The 27,387-nt window shown below is 41.9% G+C and overlaps 1 protein-coding gene across 1 annotated transcript; it reads left to right on the top strand.

The window, feature by feature from the left end:
* The first annotated feature begins 329 nt into the window (after positions 1 to 329).
* Positions 330 to 27,387, top strand: HHIPL1 (HHIP like 1). The gene is given in 10 exon segments (XM_070733505.1): positions 330 to 791; positions 13,150 to 13,796; positions 16,670 to 16,813; positions 19,057 to 19,385; positions 19,553 to 19,679; positions 21,131 to 21,276; positions 23,009 to 23,090; positions 24,192 to 24,274; positions 25,446 to 25,756; positions 25,759 to 27,387. Coding segments are annotated over 10 exon segments (2,445 nt in total). The 5' UTR covers positions 330 to 518; the 3' UTR covers positions 26,062 to 27,387.

The raw sequence follows: 27,387 nt of genomic DNA, 5'->3' as shown, positions 1-27,387 counted from the left end.
AAATATCTTCAAGTTGCCAAGATTGGGAAACACTGCCCTAGGGTATTCTGTTGGAAATGATTTCAGAATCTTTGTCACCAGCATCAACGCGGATTCCATCCCCATGCTCTTTCTAACACGCGCAATGTCTGACTCGATTCACACGTGTTAGTAGAGTTGCTGCTACACGTGCCTCGTTCCTGGCGCTCGGCGAGCTTGTTGGGTGCTGTTCCAGCGGCTATTTACACGCCCCGCGCTGGAGGAAGGCGGCGCCTCCACTTTCCGTCCCCTCTTTTGGATCCGATGCGCTTTGGAAAGCTGAGGGCGGGGCGGGAAAAGGGAAATCTAAGCCCCACTTGTCCGCTGGGAAGAAATCCGCCACTTCGCTGGAAAGGCCGTGAGGTAAAATCGCAACCGGAGGTGGCGGGCCGAAGCCTGAGCTGGAAGAGAATCATGGTCCGGACGGCGCCTGGGCGCTCCCGCTCGCTCGTTCTCCGCAACTACACGGCTGGACTGCGCCTGCCCTAGCCCGAGGAAGCATGCCGAGGGGCCCCGGCCGCCGATCCTGGGCTCTGGCAGCCTTGCTGGCCCTGTTGGCGGAGCTGGCGTCGAGCCATCCGCAGTGCCTGGATTTCAAGCCGCCTTTTAAGCCGCCTCGCCCGCTCACTTTCTGCGCGCAGTACTCGAATTTCGGCTGCTGCGACGCGGGGCGGGATGCTGCCCTGTTGGAGCGTTACTATCGCATCAGCGAGCATTTTGGCCAAGCCAACTACACCGCTTGCGCCAGCCACCTGCAGAGCCTGCTGTGCCAGGTGAGCGGAGGGAGGGCGCGACCACCACGGCTGCATCTCTCTCTTTGTCTCTCTCTCTCTCAATCTATCTTTCAATCTCTCAGTCTCGCAATCTCTCTCTCTCTCCCTCTCTCTTAGTCTTTCAATTTCTCTCTCCCTGTCTCAATGTTCTCCCTGTCTCTCAATCTCTGAATCTCTCTCTCAATCTCTGTGAATGTCTCTCTCAATTTCTCTTTCAAACTCTCTTTCTCAATCTTTCAATCTCTCAATTTCTCTCTCCCGCTCTCTCTCTTTTGCCACAGCCACTTTGCATGGAGCTGGCGCTGATCTTGCTCCACAGGCAAGACTGCCCTTGTCCATCTCACTTTTGTTGGTACGGCCCCTCATTTGGTCTCTCTACCCCGCAGAAGACCTCTTCCAACTTCAGTGTCAGGCATAGTTGAAACTTTTGGGCTTCCATCCTCAGTCTGCTATCCTTGGGATTTGTTGGACTTCGGTTCCAGGTTTCCTCAAGTAGCAAAAGGAGAGAGAGTTGTCCTGCCAGCTATCTTGAAAGCATTTATTTGAAGGCTGCTCGAAATAGAAAGTGTCAAAAAGACCTTTGCTGTCAATCAGAATACTGGACTAGATCAAGGAGGTGACCTTGTGTAAGACAGATAATATACTAGAATCTCTGCTGCTGCTATATATGAACTATATATGAATATAGTTCATATATTAAAATGAACTAAAATATAGTTCATTTTAATATATGAACTATATTAAAATTCCTTAATTTTAATATAGTTCATCAGGTACTAAGGCCTTCAGAAAGTAATACCCCTTTTCCCTATTTAGGCCAGACATTATGCAACAACAGTTCACTACTTTTTTTTTTGTAGTTCCTCTTTTTTTCCTGCCAGTTTCCTAGTTATCTATTTTTAGTTTAAAGAAATCATTAAATGGGAACTGGATCTGTTAAGAATCAAAATGGATATCCAAGAACACCATGGTACTATTCAGCACAGCGGTGTTTACCTTAGCATAACTCAGCATTCTTTCCCTCCTTTTACCTTTCAGTAATCTGGAGATTCTGTATAGCTGTTTAGGATGGCTAGTAGTCACTGATAAATTCCTTGTTCAAAAATGTTTGTTATTACGTGAGTGAAAGAGATAATTTACTACCTCGTGTAGAATAGAATAACGGTTGGAAGGGACCTTGGAGGTCATCTAGTCCAACCCCTTGCTAGTCTATACCATTTCAGACACTTTAAGAGATTGAGTATCCAGTCTCTTCTTTAAAACTTCCAGTGTTGGAGCATACACAACTTCTGGAGGCAAGTTGTTCTACTGATTAATTGTTCTGTCAGGAAAATTTTCCTTAGTTCTACATTGCTTCACTCCTTGATTAGTTTCCACCCATAGCTTTTTGACCTGCCCTCAAATGCTTTGGAGAATAGCTTGACTCCTTCTTCTTTGTGGCAACCTATGAGATATCGGAACACTGCTATTTTATTTTTATTTTTTTATTTATTTGTTTGTTTGTTTGTTTGTCCAATACACAATAATACACAATGAGGGTTATAGAGGATATAATCAGGTAGAATGTATTAAAGGGGGAATAGAGGAGAAAATAAAGGAATGAAATATAACTATGAGAGAATAGCAGAAAAAGATATAGGTATAGAAGAGAAGATATAGGAGATATAGGAGAGACAATAGAACAGGGGACGGTAGGCACTCTGGTGCACTTATGTACGCCCCTTACTGACCTCTTAGGAACTTGGTGAGGTCAACCATGGATAGTCTAAGGGTAAAGTGTTGGGGTTATGGGATGTCTTCGGAGAGGGGCGCCATACAAATCTAATAAATAATAATAATAATAATAATAATAATAATAATAATAATAATAATAATAATAATAATTATTATTATTATTATTATTATTATTATTATTATTATTATTATTATTATACTACAGAGTCCAGTAGTGAATTCCACGCTTGGACAACTCGATTAATAAAGTCGTATTTTTTACAGTCAAGTTTGGAGCGGTTAATATTAAGCTTGTATCTGTTGTGGGCTCTTGTGTTGTGGTGGTTGAAGCTGAAGTAGTCTTTGACAGGCAGGACATTGCAGCATATGAGCTTATGGGCAATACTTAAATCATGTTTGAGGTGCCTTAGTTCTAAGCTTTCTAGACCCAGGATTGTAAGTCTAGTTTCGTAGGGTGTTCTGTTACGGGTAGAGGAGTGAAGAGCTCTTCTGGTGAAGTATCTCTGGACATTTTTGAGGGTATTAATGTCAGAAATGCTGTATGGGTTCCAAACAGATGAGCTATATTGTAGGATGGGTCTGGCGAAAGTTTTATAAGCTCTGGTAAATAGTGTGAGATTGCCAGAGCGGAAACTACATAGGATTAGATTAACAACTCCTAAAGCCTTCTTGGTGATGTTGTTGCAATGGGCTATCATGTCACTCCTTGTCCTTCTTTTCATTAAACTAAACATAATCAATTCCATCAAGCATTCTTTATATATTTTAGCCTCCAGTCCCCTAATAATCTTTGTTGCTCTTCTCTGCACTCTTTCTAGAGTCTCAACATTTTTTTTTACATCATGAAGACCAAAACGTTGCAGTATAAGTTGTGCCACTTGATTTCCACTGTACACATTGAAGACTGATATTCTAATCACCCCAGATGTAAATATTAGTGACACCTTGAAGATCTTCCTTATAATACATGTACTCATTGTTTGTAAAAGTTTCTGGACCAAGGTCATGCAGATGCCTTTTTATCTCTGTCATAGATTAGTAAAATCATGTTGTCTGTTCTTAAGCCATGAACTCTCCTCCAGCACCAGGTATATTGGACAGGTCTGAATGAATGTGCTGTGTGCTTCCTATTTCTATAGGACTACTATGCCTGGTGATTTACTATGCCGCTTTTCTCCAAGTGCTTTTTCAGCAATGTCATTTTCATCAAATAAGTGTAATAAAAAATAATAGTAATAATAACATCTAATAAAACAACACATTAAATATTTGCCGACGTTTCACTGTCTTAATCTTTTCACCATGGTGACCAAAACTGGATGCAATGTTCCAAGTGTAGCCTTACCAAGGCATTATAAAGTGGTACTGTATTAATACAGTAATACAGAATGACATTTTCTGTAATGACATTTTCTTAAGTATTTGCTTAAGTTTCACTGTCTTACTCTTTTCTGAATTTGCTTCAAACCAATTCTGTTCAAATGCTATTGGCAACTTAGTCTCCTATTAGCTATATTATATGATTGGTTATGCTCTCTGATTCCAGAGAGCTGGGGCCGCCACTGATAAGTCTCTTCCCCTAGGCCCTGCCAGACGACATTGTCTGGCCAACGGGAACCGGAGAAGGCCAATTCTGTGGGACCTAACCGGTCACTGGGTTTCATGTGGCAGAAGGCAGTCCCGTAATAAATCTTAGCCCTTTTAAATGCAGGATTGAACAGGGCCTAGAACCATGTAGCATATTTTCCTGGCTGTATCCTTAGGCAATAGTTTTCCCATCCCAAGTATGTAATTCAATACTTCTATTAATTCCAATTTTTTAAGAGAAAGAAATGGTTTGAGATGAATCACATAAACACACTCGTCCAGACTTGCCAGTACAGAGCAAATATCTAGCTTTTTTTGCTCAATAATTAAGTATGAAGTAGTATAATGTTTTTGAATTTTTTGTTTAACTCTGTTCTCTTTCTCTAATTTTAGAACTTGTGTGGAGAATGGATCATGGTTCAGATCATATCTGTGCAGAAATATTGAACATTCAAAAGGGGTCACAAATTTTTCAGCACAACTTTATAAACTAGGTCAATATCATACTATGTGTTTCCGTCTTCTGATTGAGGGGAGTGAAAAGAGCAACCACTCAGAAAATGCTGAGATTTAGGAAGCCTTAAAATTTGAAATACTGTATCACAAAGTCTTTAAAAGTGAAAACAACTTAAGGAGGAAAGCCATTCAAAATAACCTGATAAAGACTACCTAAGCTGAATTAGTCTATATACCATGGACGGTGAAACAATATATATTGCTCAAAAAAATAACACTCAAATAACACATCCTAGATCTGAATGAATGAAATATTCTCATTGAATACTTTGTTCTGTACAAAGTTGAATGTGCTCAACGGCATGTGAAATTGATTGTTAATCAGTGCTGCTTCCCAAGTGGACAGTTTGATTTCATAGAAGTTTGATTTACTTGGAGTTGTATATTGTGTTGTTTAAGTGTTCCCCTTTTTTTTAGCAGTACAGTATAGTTAAAATGTTGGTAATAGCAATGAAGTTTGCTTAGAAAGCATTTCTAAAGGAGAACTGAAAGCAGTAGATTTCCACTAAGGGAAAATTATACCAGTTTTTTAAAGACGTATATGAATATACATAATAGATAAACAAGTCATCTTTTAACAACACAAGTTCTTCTATTTCAGCTGCTTTCACTTAAATCTTAAGGGTAAGAAAAATGGAATTTTGTACAATTACAGTTTATCTTTCATCTTATTAATCAACCTAAAATTTTGAAAGTAAAAAAACCTTTTCCTGGGCCTAGTGTCAGTGAGGTCTTTTGACCTAAGTGGTCATTGAGTCAATGAAACTCTCTATTGTTTAAAGTGAAATCAGATGTTGTGCTGGATTCTTTTTTGCTTCTTGTCCTCAACTAGCCCAGCTCTATACCTTTTTCAACCAACAGTGTGACTAAAAAGAAGAAGTTATAGTAAACCAGATGTGATTTTTTTTCACTTGGTTATCATAAGCAAAGATATTTGAGAAGAAGCATTTGAACTGTTAGGGTTTTGTTTTTAAAAAAAGAATTGTAACATAAATGTGTAAACCAAAAACCCAAATTCTCCTCCTTTGTGTTTTTTTATTTTTTGTGGGGGCAAGGATTTGTTGTTTTCTCTTTGCAAATAGGCCCTAAAATTAGAGCTGACATATCTGGGCTGCAAAAATGTGAACAACCACTAGGTTGTTGTAAGCAAAAAAATTGTTTCAAATATCATTTTGCTGCCATCTACTGGCTGTTTTGTTCTTTGCAGCTCACATATGCTTGTGCTTTGTTACCAATGTGTAATGAAAATATCCGTATTTCCAATATCAAGGGACAGAGTCGCAGCATTTCATTGCTTTTCATAAATACAAGAGTAACTGCACTATGGAAAACAGATAAATAGATGGACATTTTCTTGTGGTTATAGGAAAATTTTATGAGGATTAAGTATGCAGTAACCAAACCACTTTTTCAACATTACTTGCAAAGTTGTCCATTGAACAAGAGAACAATAAGAGGATATTCCTAAGTTATTCTAGGCAGCTATTACCCCTGGGCTTTAGGTAACTCTGTATTAGAACCAGTTGAAGAAATGTGTTGGATTATCAGATTACATAGAAACATCCTATTGAAGTTTTGGATAAAGTAAAAAAACAACTCGCTTTTTCCCCAACTATCTTGTTACTCCCTCTGCTTTATCTCAGTGTGGCTAGACAGATGGCCAACAGACTTTCATTTTGAATATCAACATTCTCCAATGCACTTGCAAGGAGAGTCCAACGTGGGTAATTCTCCAGTCTCATTGGAGGGACTGAGTTTTAATTTAAATATTATGCAGGCACCGCCCCTAGCCCACCTGTCATGAAAACTCAGTCGCAGTAAAGGGACCTTTTTGAGTTTTCTCTACAGAAATATTAGTAGTATTTTATGATTAAATGCTTTTGTAGTTTAAATTTGTTACTAATGCTTCTCACCTTTTTCTTTTCTTTTACTGTTTTTGCAGGTTTCTTTGGAAGACTGGCTCCCTCCCTTGCAGCAGTGGACCAGGCCCTCCGTGGGTTCTGTCCACTTGCCTGTCACGCCCTGCCCCCCCCCTCCTCTCACACCATCGGCGTTCGGAAAACGGCCGTGGGGGGGGGGGGAATTCTGAGCAGGGCGACCGGGTCCCCGACCCCCGAGGTCACACCCGGCGATTTGGAGGCGGTTGACGTCGGGAGGGGCCTGCCCCGCCCGACGAACATACCAGAGCAGAAAAAGACAGAGGCGACCTTGAACGAGTGGCTGGGGACTACGAGGCCCTCATAAACGCCAAAACGTTGTCCTTAGCCAGCCCTCAGAAGGAAACGGCGTGAGCGGCTGTTTGGATTCCCGCTAGTTGTCATGACAACGGTGCGGCGGCCATGATTGTTATTCGGCCGAGAGACAGCTATGTTGCCGGGGGTGAGAGGAGCGAGGAAGGCTCCGAGCCACACCCCCTGGTCTGCCTGGTAACGCGCAGCCGCCCTGAGAAGGCAGTTGCTGTCTTGCGATTTTCGGCTGCGTAATCGACCGGGCCTTGCTTCTGCCGGACAGTCCATGAGTGAAAGTAATCACGATGACTGATAATTCAGCCCACTCGGGGGAGGAGGTGGCCACTTCAATCAGGCCCGGTACCCCCAAGGACAAGCCTCATTCTGACAAGAACAAGGCAAAATCCTCTCAGAGTGCCTCCCTTAAAGAGGCTGAGAAGAGGATCCGAGTGCTTGAGAGGCAATTGGAATTGTCGCAGAGATAGCAACCAGCTCCGCTGCCTCAGTCTACTCTTATTATGGGGCCTACGCCCCCCCCCGGCCTCCCCCCTAACTGGCATAGCTGGGGTAGCAGGCTCGGCAACGGAGCAGGATTGGTCGCCAGAACGCCCCCTATTAACAGCAGGACAGTATAACCAGCCCATGGCCAACATCACGGGAGCGCAGTATAGCCAGCCCACTGCCACCTTCACACCTTCTGCTGTGGGTCTGAGGAGCTCATTTGACACGTGGCAGAGCATGCCTCAGAACCTCCAGGATTTAATCAGCAATGTTTATGCCTAGGGTATCACAGTAGGGGCACAACAACAGGCCCCACTGATCCACAGAGGCAGAGGAATGTGTGGGCAGCTCCGGCTCCAGCTTCCTTCCAGGGATCAATGGAGGAGGACCTGTTTCTTAGAGAGGAGGACAGTGAAGAGGGCGAGGGGTTGTCGGGAGATGAACAACCACCTGAGCCACCGAGCCTTATAGGTCTCTTCAAGCCCTCTCTTTTTAGAATTATGCTTAATAAGGCCAAGCTGGTTTTTGAGGAGGCAGGAGAGGGGAAGCTGCCTAAGGATGCCACTGCACAGGCCTCAACGGGGGTCTTGCTTTCAGTGCCAAAGAAAGAACCAGAAATCATCCCCTCCTCTGATATTTTCCTTGAAAACATTAAAAAGCCTTGGGAAACACCAGCAGCAGCTCAGGGGCCCTCTATGATTGATCGAAAATACTATACCTTCGATCAGGAGATGGAATCTCTTTTAACACCTCCAACCATAGACCCTCCTGTGGCAAAGCTTAGTCTCCACCGCCCTGGTTCCATCCGAGGTCTCTGATGGGCTGAAGGCAGAGGATAAGAGAGCCGAAAATATAGTGATGAAGACACACCAGATGGCAGCCTGGGCTTTACGAGCCGCTTCGGCGGCCTCGTTCTTCAATAGGGCAACTATCCTGTGGATACAGGACATCCAATCACGGGTGAGCCAGGAGGACGGCAAGCTCCGCCAGGACTTAAATAAACTGTTGGCGGCTACGGAATTTTCCGCGGATGCCACAATGGATGCGGCCAAATTTGCATCCCACGCACTGGCATCCTCCCTGTCCTCCCGCAGATTGATTTGGCTCCGAAGCTGGCAGGCGGACGTTAAATCAAAATGGCGCCTAGCCTCAGCACGATTCCAGGGGGAAAAATTATTCGGGGATTCCCTTGAAAAAGTCCTTATCGAGGATAAGGATAAGAAAAAAGTACTCCCAAGATCCAACAGGAGAGGAGAAAGACGGTTCACTCCGTTCTATAGAAGGCAGACATTTCGTGCCGAGCCCTCCTCAACCGTCTCTCAGGGGTCGAGGACATTTCCCCAGGGCTCCTTCAACCAGGGAGGTTTCCGTCAGGACAGACCGTACTTTGCGGACCGAGGCAGACCCTATCAGCAGGGACGCCGTCCATACAGAGGATCAAACTTCAAAGGATCCAAACGAGCAAAATGACTCTGCAGTCTCCTACCCTCTGGGGGGCAAGCTTCTGTACTTCGCCGACACCTGGAGGGCTGCATCCCTCGACACCTGGGCAGTTGCCACAGCAACACAGGGGTTAAGGATAAATTTTCTTCGCTTACCTCCAAACAGATTCCTTCCATGTCCTCAGGTGCTAGACCCACAAAAGAGGGCACTATTACACCAAGAAATAGAGCACCTACTGGAGATAGAAGCGATAGAGGAGGTTCCCATACACCTGAGGGGAAAAGGTTTCTATTCAGTCATTTTCCTGGTCCCCAAATCTTCGGGCGGGGTCCGTTTGATTTTAAATCTCAAACGGTTGAATCTGTATGTGCGTTATCAAAAGTTCAAAATGCACTCCCTCAGGCCTATTCTACAGTCCATACGCCCAGGGGACCTGCTCACTTCTATCGATCTCAAGGAGGCCTACCTCCATGTACTGGTACTCCCGGAACACAGACAATTCCTCCGGTTTTACGTGAACGGATCTCATTACCAATATCGAGCAATGCCATTCGGCCTGTCATCAGCACCGAGGACATTCACCAAACTATTGGACGTCCTTACGGCCACCTTAAGACACTGGTCAGTGCGCCTTATGGCATATCTCGACGACATTGTGATTTTGTCAAAGTCCTGGGACCAGGCACAACGAGATCTTCAACTAACCTTGACCACCCTACGAACACACGGGTTTACCATAAACTGGGACAAGAGCCACTTAACACCCATGACCCGCTTGGCTCACCTGGGCACCATCATAGACACGGAATTGTGCCAGATATTCCTATCACAGGACAGACAGACCAATATCCGAGGTCTGATCCAGACATTGAGATCACAGCCAAGACCTTCACTGGCCTTCCTGTCCAAGATCTTGGGCACGCTAGTTTCTTGCATAGATGTCGTGCCTTGGGCCAGGTTACACCTTTGTCCACTCCAATGGTTCCTCCTACCCTTCCAAAGGAGGAAGACCAGCCATACCAAGGCACAGGTGATTCTCCCGGCAGGGGTCAGGAGATCCATGCGATGCTGGACTTCAACAGCCATTCAGAGGGGGTCACCGTTTCGAGGACAAGACTTTGTCACTATAACGACGGACGCCAGCCTGACGGGGTGGGGAGCTCACCTTTCGTCCAGCGTGGCACAAGGTCTGTGGAGTCCTCAGGATTTGAGGGACATCAACATCAATTACTTGGAATTGAAGGCAGTTTCCCTGGCATTGCTCAGCTTTTCTCACTTGGTGCAGGGCAGCCATGTCCTGATCCTAACGGACAATGTCTCCGCCCGCTCTTATATAAACCACCAGGGGGGGACGAGATCCAGACGCCTGATGCAGGAGGCCGAATCTCTGTTCAGATGGGCAGAAGTCCATTTGGCTTCTCTCTCAGCCGAACACATATCAGGGCAAGAGAATGTGTGGGCGGACTGGCTGAGCTGCAAGACTCTGGACCCGGCAGAGTGGAAATTGGATCCCAGAGTGTTCAGGACACTGACAACTCGATTCAACACACCGATCTTGGACCTCTTTGCAACGTGTCACAACACACAGCTGCCACGCTTCTTTTCCAGGTTTCCATCTCCGGGTACAGAGGGAGTGGATGCGTTGCACCTCCCCTGGCCAGAGGGGCTCCTGTATGCGTTCCCACCCACTCGCATCCTACAGAGGGTTCTGCAAAAGATCATACAGGAGCGAGCCGAGGTACTACTAGTAGCACCCTTCTGGCCTCGATGGGCTTGGTTCTCGGACTTGAGGGAGCTGTCAATCTCTCCACATTGGAGAATCCCAGACCATCTTGTAGCCCTCAGCCAGGGATGCATTGCATACCCGGAGCCTCAGTGGTGGAGCCTGACCGTGTGGCACTTGAGGGGGACCGCCTGAGACGGCTACATCTCCCAGACACGGTCATAGCTACCATGCAGGCAGCGCGCAGACCATCTACGAGGCGAATTTACCAGTCGACGTGGTCAGCCTTCTGCACCTTCTGCGGAGTCCAGAAGATCGACCCTATATCAGCCTTGCCAGGAACTGTCCTAACCTTCCTTCAGGCAGGATTGGATAAGGGATTGGCTCCAAACACCTTGCGACGCCAAGTGGCGGCGTTGTCTACAATATTAAGTCACGACTATTACCGACCTTTGTCACGACACCCTTGGATTCGGGATTTCTTAAAAGGAGCGTCGAATATTAGACCGGCTACTGTTCATAGGTTCCCCTCTTGGGACCTACCGCTCGTTCTTAAGGCCTTGACAGCTCCACCCTTCGAATCGTTGAGGACAGTACCGATGCATTTTTTATCCATAAAAACGGCCTTTCTAGTTGCTATTACTTCGGCCAGAAGGGTGTCGGAGTTGTCGGCCCTATCAGTGAGGCCTGACCTCTGTCTATTCCATCTGGATAGAGTGGTTCTTCGATTGGACCCTTCCTTCATCCCCAAGGTGAACTCTGGTTTCCATAGAACTCAAGAAATAGTATTGCCTGATTTCTGTACACATGGCACACATCCATCTGAACTCAGATGGCATAAATTGGATGTGAGACGTGCGGTCAAAATCTATATTCGTAGAACACAGACTTCCAGAACATCGGAAGCGTTATTTATCTCTTTTTCCTCGCAAGGAAAAGGCGCTAGAGTGTCTTCACAAACTATTAGTCGTTGGATAAGAGTCTGCATCACTGAGGCCTATAAAGCATCAGGACAGGCTGTTCCTCAGGGAATAACAGGACATTCAACACGCAGTGCGGCAGCTTCGGCAGCCTGGTCTACACAAGCTTCGATCGAAGATATTTGTAGAGCAGCCACGTGGGCAGCTCCATCTACCTTCATCAAGCATTACCGGATTGACGCTTTTGCTTCCGCAGAGGCAGCATTTGGGAGGAGGGTGTTGCAGAGGGTGTGTTCCACCTGAACGCCCTTGGGCCTAATTTTCCCTCCCGTTTATTATGTCTTGGGTACATCCCACGCTGGACTCTCCTTGCAAGTGCATTGGAGAAGAACCGTTGAACTTACCTGAACGGTCTTCTCGATGCACTGCAAGGAGAGTCCAAAACCCACCCGTTTGGTGGACCAAGGGCGTTTTCCTGACATTATTCAAGTTATTTTAGTCGGTTTTGGCCTTCGAGTTATTTAATAAAAAGTTTATAGTTTACTGCTCCTTCATTTTTTTATGACTGGTGGGCTAGGGGGCGGTGCCTGCATAATATTTAAATTAAAACTCAGTCCCTCCAATGAGACTGGAGAATTACCCACGTTGGACTCTCCTTGCAGTGCATCGAGAAGACCGTTCAGGTAAGTTCAACGGTTCTTCAAATCTAATTGCAAACAAGTGCAGTGAAAAAATGGAGTAACTAATTCAGCCAGACAATGTCGTCTGGCAGGCCCTAGGGGAAGAGCCTTCTCTTTGGTGGCCCCAGGCCTATGGAACAATCTCTTCCCAGAGATTGGTACAGCCCCCACTCTCCCTGCCTTCCGTAAAGTTTTAAAGATCCAGCAGGCTTAGGGCCATTGTAATTTTGATATCTTGCTCCGCCCAATGAATGAATGTAGATGGATGACATATGAATCTGTTGTCTAATTTTTAACTATGGGAATTTTAGAATGTAATTTTATTTAGATTTCTACATGTTGTAAGCTGCCCTGAGTCTCAGGAAAAGGGCAGAATAGAAAATGAATGAATGAATGAATGAATAAATAATCATTTTTGCAGATACAGAGAGGAAATTTAAGGTGCAGACTATTCTAGGCATCTACTATTTCGCAGTGACCTGGAAATATTAGAAATAATGAAACAGTTTATGATTTCTTTTTTGGTCCCTCACACTCTTTTTCACAGGTCTTTTTGATATTTATTCTGCAACTTTCTAAAATATAAAATAGTTGCTGTCTATACAGTGCTATAATCGTAATTGTTTTAACTTTCTTGCATTATTAAATCTTCCAACATTTAAATAATGGTTCTGCTGCCCTTTGCAGGTTCAATTATCTATAGATAAATACAGTAATATGGCAGGTTTCTGATTGGCCCAGCTTATAAAAAGACTGGATTTAATCTTACTAAATAGCTGCATTATAATAGATTTAAATGAGCAATTATCCTTCCGAGACTCCAAAGGAACAAATGTGGTTCATTGTATTATAGCCAGAGTCACATCATTTTATTTCAATACTGTTGAATGAACATTTCCCATTTTCCTGGTCTGTAATGAGAAGCACCTTCCATTCATCTATTTTGTTTAAAACAAAGGCAGCTCTATTACTGAAGCACATGGGGGCAGCCAAACCAACTAATGCAAGATCCCCTTTTATTTTTAGGAGTGTTCTCCCTATGCTGCTCATCTGTATGATGCTGAAGACCCTTCTACTCCAGAGAGAACTGTTCCTGGACTATGCCAAGATTACTGCCTACAAGTATGGCAAGATTGTAGGTCAATGTTTCATTACTTTACTCCCGATAAAGAGTTACTGGCCCTGGAAACTAACAGGGTTAAGTTTTGTCGTTATTTGTCCTTGGATGACATAGACTATTGTTATCCTCACCTCTTAACTAATGAGCACCTTAATCAGGACCTTGGGCTAGTGACTGCAGATTCAGAAGGATGTCTGCAGTTATGCTTAGTTGAAATTGCTAATGGGCTTAGGAATCCTGTTGCTATGGTCCATGCAAGTGACGGAACTCACCGATTCTTCATTGCTGAACAAATTGGTTTGGTCTGGACCTACCTTCCTGATCTCTCACGGCTTGAAAAACCATTTCTGAACATCAGTGAAGCTGTACTGACCTCACCCTGGGAAGGGGATGAGAGAGGATTTCTAGGCATTGCCTTCCATCCTAAATTCAAATTTAATGGTAAGGTATATATCTACTATTCAGTTGAAGTTCAATATGAAGAGCGAATCCGAATCAGTGAGTTCAGAATTTCTCCTGGTGACATGAATTCAGTGGACCATGGTTCTGAAAGGTATGCTTCTTTACCTGTCCAATGTATTTAAGATATTCAATGGCAAATATATACAGTATTAAGTCCATCTGTTTCTTAGGTGGCTTTTGGAATTCATTTTACCTCTAATCTGAGTAGCATATGATAATATCTCCGAGACCGCCTTCTACTGCACGAATCCCAGCGACCGATTAGGTCCCACAGAGTGGGCCTTCTCCGGGTCCCGTCAACTAAACAATGTCGGTTGGCGGGCCCCAGGGGAAGAGCCTTCTCTGTGGCGGCCCCGACTCTCTGGAACCAACTCCCCCCAGAGATTAGAACTGCCCCTACCCTCCTTGCCTTTCGCAAACTCCTTAAAACCCACCTTTGTTGTCAGGCATGGGGGAACTGAGATATCTCCCCCGGGCCTATATAATTTATGTATGGTATGTTTGTAGGTATGTCTGCTTAAAAATGGGTTTTTTAAACTATTTTAAATTTTAAATTGTAAATTATTAGATTTGTCAGGAACTGTTTTTATTGTGTTGTGAGCTGCCCCGAGTCTACGGAGAGGGGCGGCATACAAATCTAATAAATAAATAAATAAATAAATAAAATATCATTTATTGAAGAATATTTATTAGCCAGCCATTATCAAAGTACAATCTTAGGCAATAAGATAAATATTGGAAAATATTTTTAAAAATCCCTCATAGAAATTTTATTTATTTACTTCTTACTCTAAAGAAAGAGCCTTTCCCTATTGAATCACATTTGCTAGTAATCCAGAGGATTTCCGCAAGTAACTTTATTACAACATGTAATTTTGTTAATACGGGTTCAGAATTTGGAGCTATTTTCCTTTCCAATCTATTGCCATCAAATGAGGGAAATGAGGACCAGCTTTTCTGGAAATCACATATTTATGGAAGGCAAACCTAGATTATTTGTACCAAAGGCAACAAGTGTTGAATGAATTCCCAAAGAAATGAAAGAGACAGCAGAGTCTAGTAAATACTCCCCATGCTGATATTACGGTTCTAATTGTTTGTCTGAACTATTGAGAATTCTGATAGTTAGAATAGATAATAGTGGATTAGATAGACTAGTAGCCTGATTCATTATAAAAGGGGACAGGTTAAAAAAATGGTGAGATGAGACAATAAGTGAAGTACTCCAAATTGAATGATTTGAAGTTCCCCCCAAAGTATTGCTGCATGGACTTCTATAAATTCTCCCAGTGTTGCTCTGGTCCAGCTAGCTATTCCTTGGCAACAAGAACTGTATTGAGTATTCTAACTATATTGACTGACTGAAAGAAGTGGCACAGCTTTTTTTTGGATTTTAAACCATTGTTGAAGGAAGATTACACACTCTACATAACCTGGAACAATTCAATATTTTTGTTTGTTGGAAGGCCCAAATGGATAAGTATTAACTTGCTTTCTTAATATTTAAACAATAGCAAAGGTGTCATTTGCAAAGATTCCAAGTGACTAATCCAGGATTGGACAGTACATTTCAACAGAACATTTCAATTCATGTTGTCTGTATAGGCACATGGCAAAAAGTCACTGTGTAAGACAGATGCTGTGCAGTTTACGCTCAGGTTTCTAGCATTGAGCATATAGTCTTAGAGACTGCTTAAATGGTGGGGGGGGGAAGCAGGCATTAAAATTAAGTTCAATCCTATATGTCTCTCAACATTGATTATAATCAGAGTTACCTTCTAATTAACTATATACAAGTGGTAGGTGTGCATTTAGTATAAAGTCTAAAGTGTTTCATTGTTCTCTGAGAACTTGATACGTGTGGAATATACAGTGGTACCTCGACATACGAGTTTAAATTAATGTAAATAATTCTAATTGGTTCCAGCCCTCAAAAAAGTTCCAAAGTTAGCCTAAATTATGAAAAAGACATGTTTTTAATTAATAAATGTACATGCAACACATATAAATAAACAATAAAGTAAAAAATGAAAAGAGAAATGTACAAAAAACAATAAGAAAATGTATAAAACACGGTACATTAACCTTACCTTGGTGACAGACGAGTGCGACTGTGTACTGTAGGCTACGTAAACAACACTTTCTTAAACTATCATAAACATAAACAAAACAACAATTCCATAGTTAAATGGTATAAAACTTTGTTTTGTGCGCTAATATGTGCGAATGGCCGAGATAACTGGAAGCAAGGGGATTCTGGGTCAGAGAGGCGATGCGCCAACTAGCGGTAGCATCCTGAAGCTCGGCTCATATCCCGAATTTGAGATTGGGTGTCGAACAGAAATTTTGCTCGCGTTGCGGCTCGTAACTTGGAATACTCGCATGTGGAGCAGCTCGTATCTAGAGGTACCACTGTATAGCATTTCCCATCACAGTTTTTAAAATCATCTTCGTGAAAATTATATCTCTTCACCGGAGTCTGTTTGGATTCTTCCATAATCTGCTTTTGAAAGGTATTGAAAAGCAGGCCACCAGACAAGGAGTTGTATTATCCTGCCATGTGATATTGATAGCTGAAATGTTTTTTTTTAAATGAACTTCCCTACATTATTACTTATCTTTTTAATGCCTCCTGCATTCAAAGTCTTTATAATTTGGTAGCCACGTATAAGCCAAATAAATAACAACAAAGCCATTAACAAAGCCATTTCAGAAAACTTATTATACTTACTTTATTTTTGCAAGAATTTTAAAGGTAGTCTAGATTAGGTCTTTAGTAAAATAAAACAAAAGCCAGCACTGGACTGATTTGCACCAAGCTCAAAGTAGGAATGTACAAATATGGGTATACAGTACTTAATTTAAATTAAATTCAGATAGTCAGGCAGTTTTGAAAACTTGGTTTTGTTATAGTTTCGCTGTATTGCTTGTATAATAAGATTTGTGCTTCTTTTATACTCTCAGGATAATTCTGGAGATAGAAGAGCCAGCTTCCAATCACAATGGAGGAGAACTGCTGTTTGGAGATGATGGTTATCTTTATATCTTCACAGGCGATGGAGGAATGGCTGGTGATCCTTTTGGGACATATGGAAATTCTCAAAACAAGTAGGATTTTAAATTCAACTTCATAAAAGGGGGAACAAATAAATTGCACCATTTTCATTTATAGATTTGAAAGTAGGCTCAATACTGCAATATGTTTTACTGCTTTCTTAGATTGGAACTTAGCATACATTGCAAAAAAATATAAGGTTGTATCAAGGGTTGGTTGGTTATTATATATCATCAAATCAGTGTTGGCTCCTAGTGATCTCATAGTCTCCATGATGACAAGAATAGGTTGGGTGCATCTAAGTCCTATAATTTAATAGATTAGATTTAGATTAGATTTATTGGATTTATATGCCGCCCCTCTCCGCAAACTCGGGGCGGCTCACAACAATAATAAAAAACAGTACATAATAACAAATCCAATGCCCACCAATCTAATTACAATTTAAAATTAATAAATTCATAAAACAGTCCCGATATATATAAAAAACAGGCACATAGAAATTAGCTTAAATCAGAATGAAAATTTATTGGCCAATTTCAGATAAATTATGTTCAGATAATTTAGTTTGGTTTAAAGCCATAGATCTGTGTTCTTAATGTCACCATTTCTAGTATTTCATGTTTCAAATATTTTTGCAGATATTGGCAATCGCAATAAAACAGTTGAACAAATCATGTTCCACATTCTCCCAAAAGGTTTAGTGCCAATCAGCAGACATAGAAGCTGATATTTAGACTCAGACACTACTACATTTTATAATGATTTTTAAAGCTGAGATTTTACAAGTGGTTTAGAAATTTATCAATAAATACTTAGTGAGTTATTTCACAATCCTTGGAAAAATGTAAGTAGATTTATGAGCACACAAGTAGATTATGCTCTGTAGATTTCTCAAAAGAAGTTCAAAACCTATTGTGCCTTAAGGTATGTTATATCTAAAATCCAAATACTAAATTTGCTAATGCTCCGAACTGAATTTGCTTTGCTAGTGCTTGGATAATTCAATCAGTGGCAATAACTTTTAGCTCTTAACTATCAATTCAGCCTTTGACACATACAGTTGGGTGACTTTCAGCCAGTCACTTTCCCTCAACTCTAGGAAGGAAGCCATGGCAAACCACTTCTGAAAACCTTGCCAAGAAAACTGCAGGGATTAGTCCAGGCTGTCACGAAGAGTCAATATTGTCTTAAAGAGGCACATTTACACCCACAAAAAAATTACCTTGGTTTAGTTCCGAAATGTTTTTCCCTTCTTCTTCTTCTTCTTCTTCTTCTTCTTCTTCTTCTTCTTCTTCTTCTTCTTCTTCTTCTTCTTCTCCTCCTCCTCCTCCTCCTCCTCCTCCTCCTCCTCCTCCTCCTCCTCCTCCTCCTCCTCCTCCTCCTCCTTCTTCTTCTTCTTCTTCTTCTTCTTCTCACAATATTTAATGGAGAAGATATAATTTCAGATGTTTTCCGAGGAAGAAAAATAGCAGAAAGGGCAAGACATTTGTCCCCAAAGCAGTTTTGTACTTTTTTCTTTGCCCTTATTTTAAGGTTGCCAGGAGGTGTTGAGAAGTAGGCATCGTGAATTTAAACTTCCATCTCTTAGAAAATAAAGAATATCTTTACTAATGTGTTTACTATACTCCGTCAGAAGAATGTACTGTATTCCCTATGGTTCATTTCTGCCTTATATCAAATTATCAGATGCTATCATTTGCAAAGTTGCTGCTTCAAAAAATGTGAAGTGTGCTCCTTGGTTACCAAAAAATGCCAATCCCTGATTTATCTAGATTGAAAATGCAACTTAAATAATACAACTAAGTGCATAAAAACCCCTTCATCCCCAATTTTTTTAACCAATTTCTTCTGAAAACCTTGAATAAGAATGGGAAAAATTTTATGAAATGAAAAATGGGAAGAATCTAAATGTTTTGCATAAATGTTAAAGGGTTAAATAAGGTTCTGGAGGGAAGTGTTTTTAATAGGAAAGTGAACACAAGAACAAGGGAACACAATCTGAAGTTAGTTGGGGGAAAGATCAAAAGCAACGTGAGAAAATATTATTTCACTGAAATAAAAGATCCTTGGAACAAACTTCCAGCAGACGTGGTAGATAAATCCACAGTAACTGAATTTAAACATGCCTGGGATAAACATATATCCATTGTAAGATGAAATACAGGAAATAGTATAAGGGCGAACTAGATGGACCATGAGGTCTTTTTCTGCCGTCAGTCTTCTATGTTTCTATGTTTCTAACGAATGAAACTCTTTCTTACACTGTTGCTAGCTCTTTATTTGTGTTCAACAGGTCAACACTGCTAGGCAAAGTACTCAGAATCAACGTGGAAAACAATGATGTTGGACCTCTTTATCAAATCCCCCCTGACAATCCCTTCATCAATGAATCAAAAGCCCGACCTGAAGTCTATGCTTATGGGGCAAGGAATATGTGGCGTTGTTCTTTTGATAGGGGCGATCCCAATACAAAGCGAGGGAAAGGGAGGCTTTTCTGTGGTGATGTAGGGCAGAATAAATTTGAAGAAATTGACATTGTAGAGAAAGGGAGAAATTATGGCTGGAGAGCAAGAGAAGGATTCAGCTGTTACGACAAAAAACTTTGCATCAACTCCTCTTTAGGTAATTATGGGGTTTGACTAATTGAAATAAATAATGTAGGGGTGGAAATATTTCAATGATTATTTTGCTCTCTTTTATAGCTGATATCTATAACAGGTTTATACTTGATTATAAAAATGGTTCCTTTGCATGCTATATGTGTGATCCTACCTTTTCCCCTTCTGCAGATGATGTCCTTCCAATATATGCTTATCCCCACAAAATGGGGAAATCAGTTACAGGAGGTTATGTCTATCGAGGTTGCGAGTCTCCAAACTTGAATGGGCTCTACATATTTGGTGATTTTATGAGTGGGTAAGTGACACTAGGCTAGCTATATTAGGTAAACAATGAATTAGATGTGTTACAGTATTTAAGGCGGCTTTAAGCTTTGCTGATAAGCTTCTTCCTGGCATTTAGCAGAATGCCATCCATTGCTACTCTACTGCAGTTTATGTGTCCATCATGTTATGTCCCTGCTATATGACTCTACATCAGTATAAATATTAACAATTGGAGAACCATTAGTGAACCACCAATAAAAATGCACCACTAAATACCTCGTAGTAAAATGCCACTATTCAGAAACTGGATATCCCTTTTAAATAGCATTACATACACGAGATAAACTCAGTGTTTTCCATGACAACCGTGCTTCTCATTCGACTCTCCTTTAAACTCCATCCCCAGGTGTGCCTTGTGAAAGTAATCAGGGCCCTTTCCTCCCTCATAAGCCAAGCAACCCAAGTTGCTCTTGTCTCCATTCTTCCCTGCATGCCATAGGATGAGGAGAGGGTTGGCCTTGGTCTTCATCTGAACCCCCTCTCCCTTGTTCTACCTCTCCTCTGTTCTGCCCTTCCCCAGTTCCCTCCATAGCCAATTCAGCCACTCTCCCGCTCTCTGTTAGCTGTTCATCTTCCTCCTCAGATTCAGAATCTGACGGGGCCACGGCACCTCTCTAAATAGTTTACAATGGTAGCATATTGCCCCAAACAATCTGGGTTCTCATTTTTCTGACCTTGGAAGGCTGAGTCAACTTTGAGCCATTCAGAACTCATGGAATGAGCAGTGATTTGGCCTGCCATACTGCTTCCTAACCACTGCCCCACCATGGCTCAAATCACAATAGCAACATTGCAGAGATGCTGCAATGGCCACAACTTCCAGGACCAGACATAAGTCTACTTTTCCAGCACAGTCTTAACTTCAAATGATTGGTAAATGGAAATTCCCTGTGTTTAGTAAGAATTGGTATATACTTACGGGATTTGTCTGCAACTATTTTAAAAGTGCTACAGTATAACAGATGTGCTTGTTAAAGTGAACAGCTGTCCCGAGTCTACAGAGAGGGGCGGCATGCAAATCTAATAAATAATAATAATAATAATAATAATAATAATAATAACCTTTATGTTTCTAAATTCAGTTTCTAGCACTTACAGTTAAGGTACAAATAAGATTAAGTCTTAGAACTGTAAGCCTTCTAAGATGAAAAATTAAATATTAATTACATTTTTACTCTTTTAGAATAAAGTCTAACTTTAGCTATACTTTAATTTTTACCTTGTTCTATATGTAAATAAATGGTGTTAATCGTACCTCAGTTGAAAAGGAATCTGGCTAAGGGATTGATTTAGTTCTGTCTTTGCTCAGCAAGCTACTAACTTTTATGTATTACTCTGAATTGGAGTAGGATAGTTAAAAGCTGTTCTGCTTGATTTCTTTCCTACCAATTAATGTGGTTTTCTTCCCTATTCATCTTTCAGGCGTCTCATGTCCTTGAAAGAGAATCACAAAACTGGGGAATGGGAGTACAATGAACTATGCATGGGAACAGGCCAAACATGCATGTTTCCTGGACTTATCAATAACTATTATCAATACATCATCTCTTTTGCTGAAGATGAGGCAGGTAATAACATGATTCTTTAAATATGTGGCCGAGGTGGCGCAGTGGGTAAAGTGCAGGACTGCAGGCCACTAAAGCTGACTGCTAGATCTGCAGGTCAGCGGTTCAGATCTCATCACCGGCTCAAGATTGACTCAGCCTTCCATCCTTCCGAGGTGGGTAAAATGAGGACCCAGATTGTGGGGGCAAAATATGCTGGCTCTGTTAAAAAGTGCTACTGCTAACATGTTGTAAGACGCCCTGAGTCTAAGGAGAAGGGCGGCATTTAAAAAAACAATTAATTAATTAATTAATTAATTAAATACACACACACATGCATAGATAGATAGATAGATAGATAGATAGATAGATAGATAGATAGATAGATAGATAGATAGATAGATAGATAGATAGATACATACATACATACATACATACTGTTCTCAAGCATGGGAAAAGCATAGAATTATAGAGTTCAAATGACTAACACATAACGTGAATTTCCAACTTTGGGGCATAGGTACAATTGAAATTTTGAAAACGTCCCAGGCAAAAAATAAGCCTGATAGCAAATTAATTCCTTTGGATTTCTGTGCAAATCTACACAGATTTTAAGATTAGACACACACACACACACACACACACACACACACTGTGTTTTCCCCAAAATAAGACCCAACCCAAAAATAAGCCCTAGCATGTGCTCCTGATAGAAGCTGTACTTCAAAAATAAGATCGAGTGAAATTCTGTAGCCAGGGTGAGTGGGTAGCCACGGCCAGCACAGGGAGTGGCGAGTGCACAAGAATTCTATTTTCCAACTGCCAAACACTGATTTACATATCAATATGCAAATTAGCTCTCTCTCAACATTCTATCCCCTTTTTCCATGCTATATGCCAGTGATGTCAAACCTTTTTCCCCCCAGGTGCCGAAAGAGTGTGGGTGGGTGCTATCGCGCATGCACAAGTGCCCACACCCATAATTCAATGCCTGGGGGAGGGCAAAAACACCTTCCCTCACCTCTCGGAGACCCCCTGCAAGCAGGAAATGGCCGGTTCCCCAACTTCTGATGGGCCCAGCAGGCTCGTATTTCTCCCTCCCCAGGCTCCAAAGGCTTCCCTGGAGCCGAGGGAGGATAAAAACGCCCTCCCCATCTCCCCGGGGGCTCTCTGGAAGCCAAAAACTCCCTCCCAGAGCCTCTGTGCGAGTCAAAAATCAGCTGGCCGGCACACACATTCATGTTGGAGCTGAGCTAGGGCAACGGCTCGTGTGCCAACAGATATGGCTCCATGTGCCACCTGTGGCACCCGTGCCATAGGTTTGCCATCACTGCTATATGCTAACAAACCCCAACCAGACATTTGAACTTCCACTTGGCATGTTTGGCCATTTCCCCCACAGACTTCAGGAGTCCAGATGCTTCAGTAAAACCTGTTTGCATGCACAAAGTGGCAGTGTATGGGAGTTGTGTACTAGCATGCAGGCGCACACCCTTTTGGCACCCAAGCCAAAAAAAGGTTTGCCATCACTGTCCTAGTGGATTCCCACCCATGAACCTCAACAGATAACTCAGTGTATTCAAAATCCAGGCATGTGTCAGCCTGATTTTAAATGAAAAATCTGAGTAACATGTCAGAAATCTCTGCCTTGCCTTAAAGATTGGCTTCTGTAGCTTTTTTGTGATGTCAGATTATTTTCTTTGCCAAAGGAATGTGTATAAACAATTTGTGTCATTTTTGTTTTTGTTTCCTAAAGGGGAACTTTATTTCATGTCAACTAGAATACCAAGTGCCACCGCTCCAAGTGGAGTCGTTTACAAAATAGTTGACACATCACGGTAAGACTCGGAATGTTTTTGCTCAGAAACAAGTAAATGCTGACGTGAAGGAGAATGTGGCCTTATTTACTGAGTATGAGTCTTTCTCATCATCGTTAAACTGTCAACTTTTTGACTTATCACAGTACTTCCAACAATGATCTTCCTCCATTGGCAATGGCTACTTGCAGAGGTGGGCTACTAAGGTGGAACGGTGATGTGTGCTCGGCCCCGTGGCTCTGAGTGCTAGCAGAGTCCAGCACAATTCTGCTACTGCACCTGGGCAGGTACCGAAATTGCACGCAGACACACAGGTGCGCCTGCCCAGGTGCAATAGCCGAATTGTGCTGGACTCTGCTAGCACTCAGAGCCACGGGGCCGAGCACACGTCACCGTTCCACCTTATCAGCCCACCTCTTGCTACTTGGCCATTATTAATCATAATAATAATAATAATAATAATAATAATAATAATAATAATAATAATAATAATTTATTGGACTTGTATGCCGCCCCTCTCCGAAGACCCGGGGCGACTCACAACAATAATAAAACAATATAGCAGTAAAACAAATCCAATATTAAAAAACATATATAAAACCCCAGCAATTAAAACCATACAGCACATACATACCAAACATAAAATATAAAAGCCTGGGGGAGGATGTCTTAGTTCCCCCATGCCTGGCGATATAGGTGGGTCTTAAGTATTTTGCGAAAGACAAGGAGGGTGGGGGCTGTTCTAATATCTGGGGGGAGTTGATTCCAGAGGGCTGGGGCCGCCACAGAGAAGGCTCTTCCCCTGGGGCCCGCCAAATGACATTGTTTGGTCGACGGGGCACGGAGAAGGCCAACTCTGTGGGACATTATCGGCCGCTGGGATTCGTGCGGTAGAAGGCGGTTCCGGAGGTATTCTGGTCCACTGCCATGTAGGGCTTTAAAGGTCATTACAAACACTTTGAATTGTGACCGGAAACTGATCAGCAGCCAACGTAGGCCACCGAGTGTTGCAGAAACGTGGGCGAATCTAGGGAGCCCCACGATGGCTCTCGCAGCCGCATTAATGTAGGTTCTTTGTTGTTGTTTATGTTTATGATACTCTGTATGTTATTCTCTTACCAGGAGAGCACCACCTGGAAAATGCCATGTTGACCCTTTGCCAGTCAAAGTGAAAGGCAGGCTCATTAAATTTGCTCCAAAGGAAAGTGAGTAGTGGAGATACATATTATTGAGTATTAACCTTGGGAAATTCTGAGGCTAAACAATGTGTTCATGTAAGGAACAAATGTAGCTAATATTCTGATTAATGAAAAAAGTGAATCTTTTTGCTTTCAAGAAAGTGAGCCGATTGACTGGCAACATAGATTTGGGCATAGAAACATAGGAGATTGACTGCAGAAAAAGACCTCATGGTCCTTCTAATCTGCCCTTATACTATTTCCTGTATTTTATCTTAGGATGGATATATGTTTATGCATGCAGTACAAAAACTGAAAGAGAGTTTCATTAAAGCCAGCTTGGCATATGCAGTTTATTACCATGAGCAACTCCAATTTGTTATCATGATTTTGGTGGTGGGGGGGGGGGGGGGGGGGCTTTAAAGGGTTTACTTTTGGTAGTCCAGAGAACAGGAAACCCCTTCATTATGCACTGAAAACAGAATTGACATTGTAGGAACAGAAGGACAATTCTGTGTTCCAGTTCCTAGCACCTGTTCTGTCCGGCTGGGTTAATTATCAGTAATTAATCCCCTATGAAGACTCAAAAGCAAAGCCACTATGTTTATTTGTCTATTTACAAAGAAACGTGCTGGAAACAGCAATGAAATCATAGGAATGTCAGTCTGACTGCCAGAAGTCCACCATTATCAATACAGTTAATAACGAGTGTCCAGCATAAGGTAATACATTCAAGTCATTAGTTTTCAGCGTTGACAGGTACTCACAAATGCCTTCAAAAACCAGGATTTCAGGATTGCAGAAATATTTAAGAGAAAGACTCTTTGGCTGCTAGTTCTCTCTTCTCCATATAGGAACGTTGAGCTTCTGCAGCGAAGTTATCATATACCTGCAGCATTATCTATAATATGTTGGCATGTTTATGAATTACAGCATCATGTATTAGCTGGATTAGGTCATAGAGAACAGAGAATTATAAAAGGGTGTTGAGTGAAAAAAGTTTAGGATAAATTAGGATAAATAGGATTAGTTAGGATAAGTTGTTTCTTATGGTTCTTTTCGCTTCTTGGCTTTCTCCACTAATAAAGTAAGGTCTTTGGCTTTTTTCACTCCTGCAATGATCTTCATCTATCTTTGAATTCTTTGCAACATAACAAAGGACCTGTTAAAAATATTTGTCTTTGTTATTCTTTGCTAGAACTGATAATGAAAATGCCCGCACAGGATCGTAAGATAAAAGCAACAACCAGTGCACCAGCAAGGAGTAAAGTAACGACAGAGTCTCCACAAGGCACAACTCCAGACTGGATGGAACAACTCTTGACTCTGCTTAGGAATCAGGACGGATGGCAGATGACTACTATAGCACCAAAACCCAAACCTTCAAAGCCCCGGAAAGGAGGAAGGCCTGGGAGGAGACCGCATCGAAGAAGGAAAAATAGGCCTACCAGTGTTTCACGACAGCCACAGAATGGTGCAGTCCGACTCATGAATGGCAGCACAAGAGGGAGAGAGACCGAGGAAGGGTTGAAATTTTTATCAATGGCGAGTGGGGCACCGTGTGTGATGATTTGTGGACTTCTAAAGCAGCTGCCGTAGTTTGTCGCCAGTTGGGTTATGCTTTTGTAAACCGGGCCACCAAGAAAGCAGAGTTTGGGGAGGGACATTCACTTTCGATTTTACTTGATGATGTTCAGTGCATAGGAGATGAGAAGACCCTCCTGGAATGCTCCCATGCAGAGATCGGAAGGCACAATTGTTCCCACCAAGAGGATGCAGGAGTTATATGCAGTCAAGAAGAAGTTTTTGAATAGAAACACTTACAACATAGCACGGGTTTGTGCTGTGACTTTAAAAAATTTTTGGGGAAAGATATACAGTGTTCCCTCGATTTTCGCGGGTTCAAACTTTGCGAAAAGTCTATACTAGAGTTTTTCAAAAATAGTAATTAAAAAATACTTCACGGTTTTTTCCCCTATACCACGGTTTTCCCCGCACAATGACATCATATGTCATCGCCAAACTTTCGTCCACCTTTAATAAATATTTTTTTTAATAAACTTTGAAATAATAATCTAAATGATTGCTAAGGGAATGGGAAATTGTAATTTAGGGGTTTAAAGTGGTAAGGGAAGGCTTGTGATACTGTTCATAGCCAAAAATAGTGTGTTTACTTCCGCATCTCTACTTCGCGGAAATTCGACTTTCGCGGGCGGTCTCGGAACGCATCCCCCACAGAAATTGAGGGAACACTGTATGTTCATAGGGCAAGCGGGATGGTAATGCTTCAGTGTGCCCATGTGATACCCCACCTTCACAAGCTGCAGTGTTTAACAGCATGGTTAGCCAGATGTTAAAACTTATTGGGCATTTTTATCCACCTATCAAGTTCTTCCCAAGGGCTTGGCATAGGCAGGTGCAGATGTTTGACGTTGTTAAAAGTATTGTTTGTATTTCAAGGGGACACAATCTGAAGTTAGTTGGGGGAAAGATCAAAAGCAACATGAGAAAATATTATTTTACTGAAAGAGTAGTAGATCCTTGGAACAAACTTCCAGCAGATGTGGTAGATAAATCCACAGTAACTGAATTTAAACATGCCTGGGATAAACATATATCCATCCTAAGATAAAATACAGAAAATAGTATAAGGGCAGACTAGATGGACCATGAGGTCTTTTTCTGCCGTCAGACTTCTATGTTTCTATGTTTCTATTGTCATGGGATGTAAGCTATTCCGAGGAAAGCTGCCTTTTGCAAATGACCAATGGTGATTTTGTCAATGTCAGTGGTGTTCAGATGGTGCTCCAGTTGTTTGGGCAAATTGTTTTAGGGTTGCACCCAAGGCACCTATTATTATTGGTACTGTCTTTGCTTTCTCTTGCCACAATCATGCTATTTGCATTTTTTAATCTTCTCTCTTTCTCTTCTCCTTTCCTGCTTCCAGACCTTGTCACATCCACTATCCAGATTTTTTTTTCTTCTTCTCAACAGTTGTGAAGTCTGGGGTGTGGCAGGTTACTGTAGGTTTGAATTTGAATTCTAAACTCCCAGAACAATTTAACTTGAATTATATAATTGAAATCTCATTGATTAACTTTAATCATCATGTGGGTTAAGGACTTCTATTCATATTCTAA

The sequence above is a fragment of the Erythrolamprus reginae genome, chromosome 1 (genome assembly GCF_031021105.1).
Source record: "Erythrolamprus reginae isolate rEryReg1 chromosome 1, rEryReg1.hap1, whole genome shotgun sequence".
Lineage (NCBI taxonomy): Eukaryota > Metazoa > Chordata > Lepidosauria > Squamata > Dipsadidae > Erythrolamprus > Erythrolamprus reginae.
The sequence above is the reverse complement of the archived record's forward strand: the minus strand, read 5'-3'. Positions and strand labels throughout refer to the sequence as shown.